The 9,886-nt window shown below is 44.7% G+C and overlaps 1 protein-coding gene across 5 annotated transcripts; it reads right to left on the bottom strand.

Moving 5' to 3' along the window:
- Positions 1–360: 360 nt before the first annotated feature.
- adad1 (adenosine deaminase domain containing 1 (testis-specific)) lies at positions 361–9,263 on the bottom strand. 5 transcript variants are annotated; one of them, XM_062477007.1, is made up of 12 exons: positions 8,865–9,263; positions 6,482–6,685; positions 6,109–6,243; positions 5,734–5,878; positions 5,457–5,506; positions 5,116–5,241; positions 4,879–5,002; positions 4,489–4,659; positions 2,929–3,161; positions 1,596–1,830; positions 1,169–1,301; positions 361–764 (listed from the first exon to the last, which is right to left on the bottom strand). In XM_062477007.1, exons 2-12 carry the CDS (start codon positions 6,660–6,662, stop codon positions 651–653), a joined length of 1,647 nt encoding a protein of 548 aa, XP_062332991.1. In that variant the 5' UTR covers positions 6,663–6,685; positions 8,865–9,263; the 3' UTR covers positions 361–650. The 5 variants fall into 5 exon arrangements, with proteins under 5 accessions (XP_062332991.1, XP_062332990.1, XP_062332988.1 ...); XM_062477006.1 differs by lacking the exon at positions 8,865–9,263 and adding an exon at positions 8,673–8,693; XM_062477004.1 differs by lacking the exon at positions 8,865–9,263 and adding an exon at positions 7,473–7,539.
- Between the last annotated feature and the right edge of the window lie 623 nt (positions 9,264–9,886).

The following is a 9,886-nucleotide window of genomic DNA, read 5'->3' as shown; positions in this document are numbered from 1 at the left end:
CAAGACAAAATAGAAGTGGTGCATACATACTGTTAAGATGAGCTATCCTGGATGAGAAGGAAATGCAGCTTTTGCAAGTCCATCAACAAGGTTGATGTAAACAAAACTGAATGCTGAGCTGCATCTCTAACACAGGAAACCCAAACATTTCCTGTGTACTTACACAGAGAGAGGTGGATATCCTGTTTGTGTATACTTAAAGAATATCCAGAGGGTCAACATATGCTCTCAGAAAACGAGGACAAAATTCCCAAATGAGACCATGACTCATGGAATGCATCCTTTTCCTCAGTGAGTCAGACTTAAACATCTTGTATTTCAGTGAACTGTGATCTATTTTACCATAGATCACAGACAACCAATGTATGCATGCTACAAAGTTAACTTTCACACTGGACCTGATTTTCAAAATACTGTTAAGAGGAAAAAACATTTGGATTTATTTGAATTCTGTACAAAAACAACTTAAAGGTGAAGTACCAACACATCTAAAGCAAACCAAAACTGTGAACCATAAACTAAAACTAAGGAAGCAGCCAACTAGTAAACATATCCTCGTGAAAAACTAAGTCACCCTTTTCTGATGAGCTTCAGAGCTGAAACATGAAACTGAGCTCCTATCGTATCAGTTTTGATTAGCGGTGGTGTGTTCACATATTGAAGTGGTCACTAATGGGAGCTTTGGCCACCCAGGAGCCGTACCCTCGCTGTGCCAGGTAGGACTTCAGCACACTCTTGGCCTCCTGGTACGATGTGGCCATCATCTACGACGACAGATTAAAAAAAACATTTAAAAATCAGCGTTAGCTACCACAAGTCATTTACATTTAGTCATTTAGCAGACGCTTTTATCCAGAGCGACTTACAGTAAGTACAGGGACATTCCCCCCGAGGCAAGTAGGGTGAAGTGCCTTGCCCAAGGACACAACGTCATTTTGCACGGCCGGGAATCGAACTGGCAACCTTCAGATTACTAGCCCGATTCCCTAACCGTTTAGCCACCTGACTCCCATTTAGCAGATGCTTTTCTCCAAGGCGACACAAAAGGGAGGGGGGGGGGGGGATCTGTACGACCTCTTGATCTGAAGTGAAATGCTCTCATCTCTGAGCTACACCCATCCCACACACAATCTGGATACAGTGATGACTGGAGTAGGAGGTTCCTGACCTTGGCCTGTCTGTAGGAGATCGCAGCCCGCAGGTCCTCCCTCTGGGTCTCCTTGGCAACCAGATTGAAGCGACTCAGCATGGCGGCTTTGCACAGGCGGCTGGCCAGGGCAGGGCTGCTCTTGAAAGGTGACCTGTGTCCAGACAATGATAAAATTCTCATTGCAATACCTTTATGAGAAGCGACGCAGAGGGGAGGATTTGAACCTGTGACCTCTTGGATCTCCATACCCCTATATCAAAATAAAAACACCTTTATACTATTTTTAACTATTCAAACTCGAGTTTCGATCGCTAGGGGGGTACGCACAAGCAGGTCTTCTGGGTAGAATAATTCCTCTTGGGTGCTAATCTAGAAGCCCCATCTGACACTATTTGTAAAAATAAAAAAGGGCTATGGAAATAAAACTGTGATGGGTTGAGCTTACTCCTGCACCGTCTGTCCCTGCAGGCCGTCCACCACCTCCAGGGACACGTCCCCCTGGCTCCAGTTAAGGGAGAGGCTGTGCTGGGGGCCGGCGGGGCCCCCCGGGGCCACGCTGGGGGCCAGGCTGATGTGAGGCTGGTGCATGCAGTAGTACATGGGCAGGCGCTCCATCACGCCGTCCACACGCTGGTTCACGGCGATCTCCATCCCCCGCACCTCACTGCAGCTCGGGTCACCTGGGAACCAGCGAGCAGGAGGGACAGATCAAGAACGACCAATCAAGAATCAATCAGAAATAACCAATCAGATCTGTGAAGCCTTCAGCGTTTCAAAATAATAAAAAAGCATTTACGATGTGTTGTGGGAAATTGATTATGGGACAGCAAGGCAAACCAGGTCAGGTTTTGGGGCCTAAAATGGCTGACTTCTATCTGCGTAGTTAAGAAACCCTGCGAAGTTAATAAACTCCACTCTAAACTGGATTGAACCAGAAACAAAAGTAAAGTATGATGGGAGAAGAGGTTTGGCAAACTAAGTATGAGAAAGGAAATTGTATCCTTAGAAAAATAGGCTGTTGTTGCTCAACAGTGTATGGTAGACTCGTTCAACTGAAGAGGCCCTATCAGAAAGGAAGGGGGGAGTGAGACAGGTTGCAGCGGGTGAGAGCAAATCATCTATGAACTTAGTCTTAAAGATCCTGTAAAGTGGAATTAAAAACGAGTTTCAAGTTCACCACACCACAGAATAATGTGTTAAGCGTCTGGTGATGTCTATGGGTTCCAGACTTCAGGCTGTCATTGACTGCAAATGATTTGCAACCAAGTATTAAAAGTGACAATTAGATTTATGATTATGTTAGTTTGTCCAATTATTTTTGGTCCCTTAAAAAGGGGGGGGCAACATATAAAATGTGTTGTAATTCCTACACCGTTCACCTGATTTGGATGTAAATACCCTGAAATTAAAGCTGAAAATCTGCACTTAAAGCACATCTTGATTGTTTCATCTCAAATCCATTGTGGTGGTATACAGAGCCAAAATTATGATAATTGTGTCAATGTCCAAATATTTATGGACCTAACTGTATAATGAGATGTCTAAGGAAATGTGGTTGTCTTTTCCTGTATGTGTTTGTGAATGCACATCTGCCTTGCCGAAATAAACCATCGAGCTGCCTTGAGCTGTTGAAAGATATTTTGCCTTTGACTACTTTTTTATACTACCTTCTATGGACGTCTTTTCTACAACACGATGCAAGATCAAATGGGCAGAGCTCCCCGGATGATGACTGGGGTGTGGAAGAAGGACCAGAGGCCCCAGCAAACGCTTCTTACCGATGAGGATTCTGCTGACGTAGACGGGCTCTATGAAGTGGCTGAGCAGAGCGCCCTGGTAGCCCAGCACCTGCCACTGGGTCACCTTGTCGCTGGCCGACATGCTGACCAGCTTGGAGGCCGCCTGGGCGAAGGTGGAGGAGAAGACGGAGAAGACCTTTCCCTCCACCGTAACATGCAGGCTCATCTGGTTGTTCACCTCCCACGCTGAGATGGAGTGGGGGTTCAGTCGCCTGGGCGGGAGGGAGATGGAGAGGGGGTTCAGTCGCCTGGGCGGGAGGGAAGTAGCAGAACAACTGAAAACCCCGAAACTCGCACGCAGCAGATTCTGATTCAAAACAGACTGTTCACCCACCCGCAAGAGCAGACCTGCTGCATGCGGTGGAAAAAGTGAGAGGTGAGCTGAACAGTTTCATCGATATAACACTGTTGAGATTCTGAACCACATCCAGGGGGAATTGACAAAACCTTAAACTAGCATTTGAGGGGAGGCTCAGCATATATGCCATACAGCAGGGGTGTTCAATCCTGGTCCTCGAGAGCCCCTGTCCTGCATGTTTTAGATGTTTCCCTGCTACAGCACACCTGATTCAAATGAATAGGTTGTTATCAAGCTCTGTGGAAGCCGGGTAATGACCATTCACCTTTATTTTATTTAGCGTGGGCTAGGGCCAAACAGCTGTTTGGCTTACTAGTAGCCTGTGTACCGTGTGCTTAATAAACGTCAATTCGGGAACTTCATCTTATGCCTGGACGATTGTTCCTTTCTGACCTAGTCAGGTCATTACAATAGATTTCAAATGGCTAAATGACACTGTTGTTGTTTTAAAAGTGCGCTTTATAAATTGAAATGAAAAAACGAAATTGAATCAACTACACCACAGTACAACAACTGTGCTGTTAGCACTACCTTAGTAGCTAAGTGCCAAACAAAAACATTTCTCTCATCTGAATCTGTTATGGAACCAAATTGCCAATATGCATCTTTTTCTATGGCTCTGCAGCCCAGCAACTCAACTTTCATAACATTTTGTTCAGGAAGCTTCAACCCCCAACGTTAAACCTTAAAACGATAACTGTAATATGATGCTCTTGTCTTCCGTCGCTGTATCAGACGCTGGCGTAGTGATTTGTGACTGACTGGTGAACTGTGGAAATATCCTCGATTGAAAAAATGCGCTGCCAGATGCCAAAAGAAACGCTTTTAACAAGATAAATTAAATTAAATGTCAATCAGCATCTAATTGCCAGGGATAGCGAATGACATTTTGGGGTGGCACCTGGGGTGGCCAGTCCGATATCAGGGGGGTCCAGTGCTCTAGGCAGAGTATTCCTACTGGGGGCATCCTTAAGAAATCAAGTCTCTGATCAATACAGCCATTTAGCCTCTAAAACTTGAAATAACTTACATTCCTCCCCCCTGCAGTAATACCAAGTTCCCTGTAGGGGCTATGGTTGAGATTCCAAAACACAGAAATGATGAAAGCTTAAAATCCTTAAACCAACATCTGCCAACATGTACCATGGTAGGAGGGAGGTAGGGAGAAGGGTGTGACTCACAGACTGGGAGGGATCTGGGCAGCTCCTTTGGGCAGCTGGCTGAGATACAAGTGAAGGGTGAAGTTGGTCTTCAAGCTGAGCAGCTGGGTGCCATCTTCCTGCTGGAAGATGGACTTTTCCTCCAGGTTACGATTCCTACTGTGGAACAACAACAGGTGCCTGTACAGATACCTGCCCAGCAACACAAAGGCACGTTAGATATTCTAATAATGCCCATACACAACAGGAATATTGGATATAATCATACAAAATGCCTATAATATGAATGATGTGTGTGTGTGTGTGGGGGGGGGGTTATGGAACCTTTGACCTCTTGATCAACAAGTCAAATCATGATCTCCACCACCCCACCAGATTATTATGGAGGATTTATCACAAGCTGAGGCTGACCGCATCAGGGATCTCCGGGCCGTCACGACGGCATGGGAGTCGTGGAGGACGCGGCCGTTTGGCGTCGCACTTTCCTTGCTGTTGACGTTTCCCGTGCCCATGGCGACCACTTCACACCCGCTGGCTGCAAGAGGGGGTGCAGGGGGCCTCGTTACGGCTCACATACTGAAGCTCTATACTACACACTCATCATCACTAGCAAGTATTCAGGCGAGAAGAAAGAAGTGCTCCTCTTACGCGACCAGGCGATGAATGCCGCCACAGTGGTTTCACAGCTGGAGAACTCAGGGTGGTTCTCCAACAACTTGCTGAGCTGCTCTTTCACAGCCTGTGGGATCTGCTCGTTGACCGGGTTCTTACGCTCTTGATAGGACAGGAACAGCAAGGATCTTTTTTTATTATTATTATTTTACAAAGGAAATACAGTCAAACTTCCCTCAGAAAAAAAAATCCTGATGATTTTGTTGCGCTATATTTCCTTATGGATCTCTTATAATTTGTGGTGATTTAGTCAACACTTGACTAGACTAACTGATGTAGTTTTTTGGTGGCGTAGTTTAGCTGTGTTGTTGTTTTACCATAAACGGCTCTGTCAGGATGACCCTCTGACTCTGAGAAAATGCCTTCTCTAACTGGCAAAGGAAGAGGGCCTTTGGAAAAAGAAAAAAACACACACAGACACACACAGTTAAAATTAAAAGCTGGCGAGTCATTTTCAAACCTGTCATTCATCAAACTTACCATCCCTCCTTCTAAAATGACTAAATGTAAATGTAACTAGCGGCAGGGTTTTGGGGCAGCAGCCAGTATTCCTGAACCAGGAGGAGACGGCTGGACTGTTCTGGAAGCAGAGACTTGCCTGAAAGAGTTGGAATGAATTCCTCCAGAGCTAGCTGGGCAGCTGTGGCCCTTGCCTGCTTCTTGGTGTTCCCCATCCCAGTCTTGTATTTCACCCCGTCAATCACAGCACAGAAAGCGAAGTAAAAGCCTGCGATGTTGCCTGGGTGACAGATGCAGAGACGAGGTTCACTAAATTGCTCATAGTGTGGTTTGAAAATAGCCTTTCCCCACACGTACAGTGTAGGCTATGTAAACAAACATAGATGTTTTGATAAGGACACGTGTTATCAAGACAACACTTAGCTCTACTTTATGCCCATCTAATCATGGTTTTAACTACCGCCATTCAGAAGCCTTATCAGTACAGATCGGTTTCCATCCGCTACTTGCCAGTAGTTTCTTTTAACTCCAGCTGGAACTGCAGGACCTGTGAAAGCTGATAAAGAGCTGACACTGCGTGTGTCTCTCCATTCTTGTACCTCTCTATCAGTGTCTGCGGCAAACCGCAAGGCCTGGGATGCGCACCTGCAACAGGAAGACACAAAGTCAAATCTATCCACTGATGTAGGCTACTCAAGGCTCATAATAAACTAAGTTAGCCATCCATCACCAATGAGTCTTACGTTGGTGACATTGTATGACCAGAGTTAAGGAATCCAATGTGAACGTACTGAGGCTTGGGCTTGACTCAGGCTTATTTTTATGTATAAATCACCTCAACACACACAAGTCAAGAGCTAGCTAGCAGTTGGTAGTTACCTACCAGTTTTGCATGAACTGGCAACTGCGGGGTCGCGGCCCTCTGAAGGAACCAGAGGCATGAAGGCCACCGGAGGCGTGGGGGACATCGTCGACCCCGGCAGAGCAGAAATATTATTTCTGAGGATCTGAGCAAAGCTGGCTCCTCTGCCAGTGCCACCCCGAAAAGATCCACCTCGAGACATTTTGACCTGCGACGTCGGCTACACTGCGGATGTAGAAAGTTACACATTTAAACCGATATACTGACAAATCTAGCAATTTATTTATATATGTTAGGTCTAAGAAAGAGCGCATTGGCGCGCAGGCTTCCACGGGACAGCGCTAAGTAATGGTAGCAAACGAGCTAGCTATCACTCAGTACCACCTTGCCTGGTTATGCGATACTGTATTTGGATGTTCACAACCACGCTGCTATCAAATAGCTAGCTCTACAGTTGACCTTGAATCATTAATAGTAGGTCCCATATACAGCACTTACACGTGCAATAAGACAATAGTTAAACGTGTACTAAAATACTATGCTAAACGTGCCGTTATAGTTTGAACAATAGTTCATATTTAAAAAAAAACTCAAATTTCTATATCTAGAGCTATAACAGCTAGTTGAGCATCTGGTTGCTAACTCTAGTCTAATCCCCTCGAGACTTACGAGTACTACGCTTGAGTGTGAAACTTTTAGTTCAACTTGGAAACAGCTAAGTGTTTAACCGACTAGATTCATAAAAACACTTAAATTCTAAGCTTTGGAATGATTGTGAGATGTTGCCTATGATACCACGCGTGCTGTTGCATCAAGTGCAAATGTTTGTGTAGAGGCAAGCCTAAAAATGACGAACGCTTGCTTGCAAATGAGAATTGCAGTTGGAAACATGGCAAATATTTAAGGTCACCTACTTATAAACGCCTCCACAAAAACGGACTGATGTGGGAATTACTATCATAATGAATAACTCTTTATTAAGAGGAAAAAGGACACTCATTCCCAAACCTACCAATAGCCAGGCCTCAACTACACAACCACATTGCTGGTTTCACACGAATGTGAACTTTTGAGTGTGGTGATTGGAAAAAATATTTCCATTTTCTGAAATGCAGACACAGGTTTGTCAGTTTGTCTTCCTTGCAATGGGGTAGGCTAGTAAATATTGTATTTTTCTTATTAAAGTTATGTATTGTGCTTATTAAAGTTATGTCTTATGAACTTAGAAGTGTGCTCAGGCTTAAACATTGTGTCTGACACTGTGTGCGAGGGGGAGAAAGATGAACAACCCAGACGAGTCTCGACCACAGTGTGGGGAAAAAGGCAGTATTTTGTATCTCAATCTCTCCATTTCAGAAACAACCTTGAAACCGGCAGGTGGGACGCGTCAGCAAGATCAACTCCCTGCTGCACAGGAGAACAAGCTCAACCCTCTTCTTGTGTTTTTTGTTTTACTGCACTGTATAATATATGCTGGGGCAGGGACAGATAGCCAGTTGGACTTTGTGAACCAACCCAAACTCTGTTGCGGGTAGGGAAACGTAGACAACCTCAGAGCTCTGTACTTGTTGATTTCCAACTGCTGCATTAAAGCTGATATTATCGGACCTCTACGACTCCAGACCACTCTTTCTAGAACACAGACTTGTGTCATTGAATACTATCATTACATATTGGAATAGACACAACGATTGTCCTGACTAGTCCTTCACTAGCTAGCCGTTGCAGGATAGGCATGTAAAAAGACTGTCCCAGAGGAAGACAAAAAAAACAACTGAAACCTGGTAATGGCTACCAGGAAGTGACTGTTGCATGCCTCTTGCAACCAAACAGGATTGAAAGGACGGAAATTATTTATAGTCACATTATTAGTGGGAGGTTTTATCAGTGGGAGGTTTTTATCAGCACTGCTTCCACAAGAGCACACAGGGACAAGGCCCACACACAGAGACGCTAAGCTTCCATGGTTGCTGTCATATTTTCCTATCTAGGGGAAGTTCTAGTCAGTCTGGGGGGCTGAGAAAACCTGTAATCGAGAGATCAATATATATATCCAGTTTAACGACTCTAACCACGTGTTTGAGTTAGTATTCACTTCCAGTCGTCAGCCTCTTACTTTGGCTCACTTTTTTTGTAACCACAATCCGTTTGTTGTCAGAACACGACTCATGCCATAAAGTCAGGGAACTCCAAAACCACAAACCACACTTACCTTGACAGACCAACTTTTGCTTTTGAAAAACTCCTACTGAATTAAGTCATTTCGTCATTATGTTTTTAATGTAGCCTATACTTATTTTATATCATTACATCATTTGTCTGTAATACTTCAGTTAGAGCATGTGCTTTCGCATGGTTTGTGTACATTCTTTAAATCTCGATAGAGAAAAATTGTGCTCTCTACCTTGGTCGATGTTCCCAACCGTTCTTCAAAGCAGCCGTACGTGGTTGTCGAAGGTAACCAATCTGTGCCAGCAAACCCTTCTGTAATTACTATAAGCAGGTGTGCGTATGCTTAACGTTCTGACCTGTCCATGAACTTCTGCAAAGTCCTTTTGACATGTTTAGGGCCTACTTGTTTTTTTGTTGAATTGGTTAAACTCAATATAAACACCGTCCAATCGAAAAGCTATCGAATAACTAGCTTTAAAGTGGCGTACCTGGCTAATTCGGTGTTTATGAAAACTGAACGGTTCGAACAAGTGGGCAAGTAAGGGATGTAGACTAGCGATTCTCATAGAAATGTTTTCTATACCACGGCGATACGCGACGACACCTGACCTTTGCTCGCTATCAGAAATACATACATGGCAGACGTGCAGCTTTTATGGACTGCATGAATGCAGTTTCGACACTAGAGGGCAGCATTAAAATGGTATTTCAAACAGGATGATAGCATGTCAGACCATTGTGCTATTTATGTTATGATTCACACAACATGCGTGACCGCATAACGTTTTTCAGTTCATTTAGGGGGAGAAAAGTAGCTCTAGTCATTTGGTATGTGACGAAGGTAAGTGTCTTCTGCTGTAATGACACTTGAAATGAAGGGGGGGGGGGAGACGTTTATTACAGAAAGTTGGTTTCCATCAGCACTGAATAGGATTTCCACTTCGCGGTACAGTTTGTAACAGATATGGCCTCTGAATGAGCCTACTACAGGCTAGTGCCCCTTGGCTAACTCATGTCTGGTTTGACAGGCCCCCTCGGCTGATAAATAACAGCAGCGCTCCTTCAGCCTTCACCCAGTCGCCCCCAGCTGAATCTCTCCGATGCGTCTCCACAGCAGAGATTGAATCTTCCCCATTCATTAGACTAAGTGGATGAGGCTCTCTAATAGGAGCTCCCTTCCTCTCAATAATTGCCGTTGATTGGCGTAAATTAGGCCCTAGTTGCCAGACGAGTGATTCTCGACGAGGATAATCC

Source organism: Osmerus eperlanus, chromosome 13 (assembly GCF_963692335.1).
Source record: "Osmerus eperlanus chromosome 13, fOsmEpe2.1, whole genome shotgun sequence".
NCBI classification, from domain to species: domain Eukaryota; kingdom Metazoa; phylum Chordata; class Actinopteri; order Osmeriformes; family Osmeridae; genus Osmerus; species Osmerus eperlanus.
This window is presented reverse-complemented; position numbering and strand designations above follow the sequence as displayed.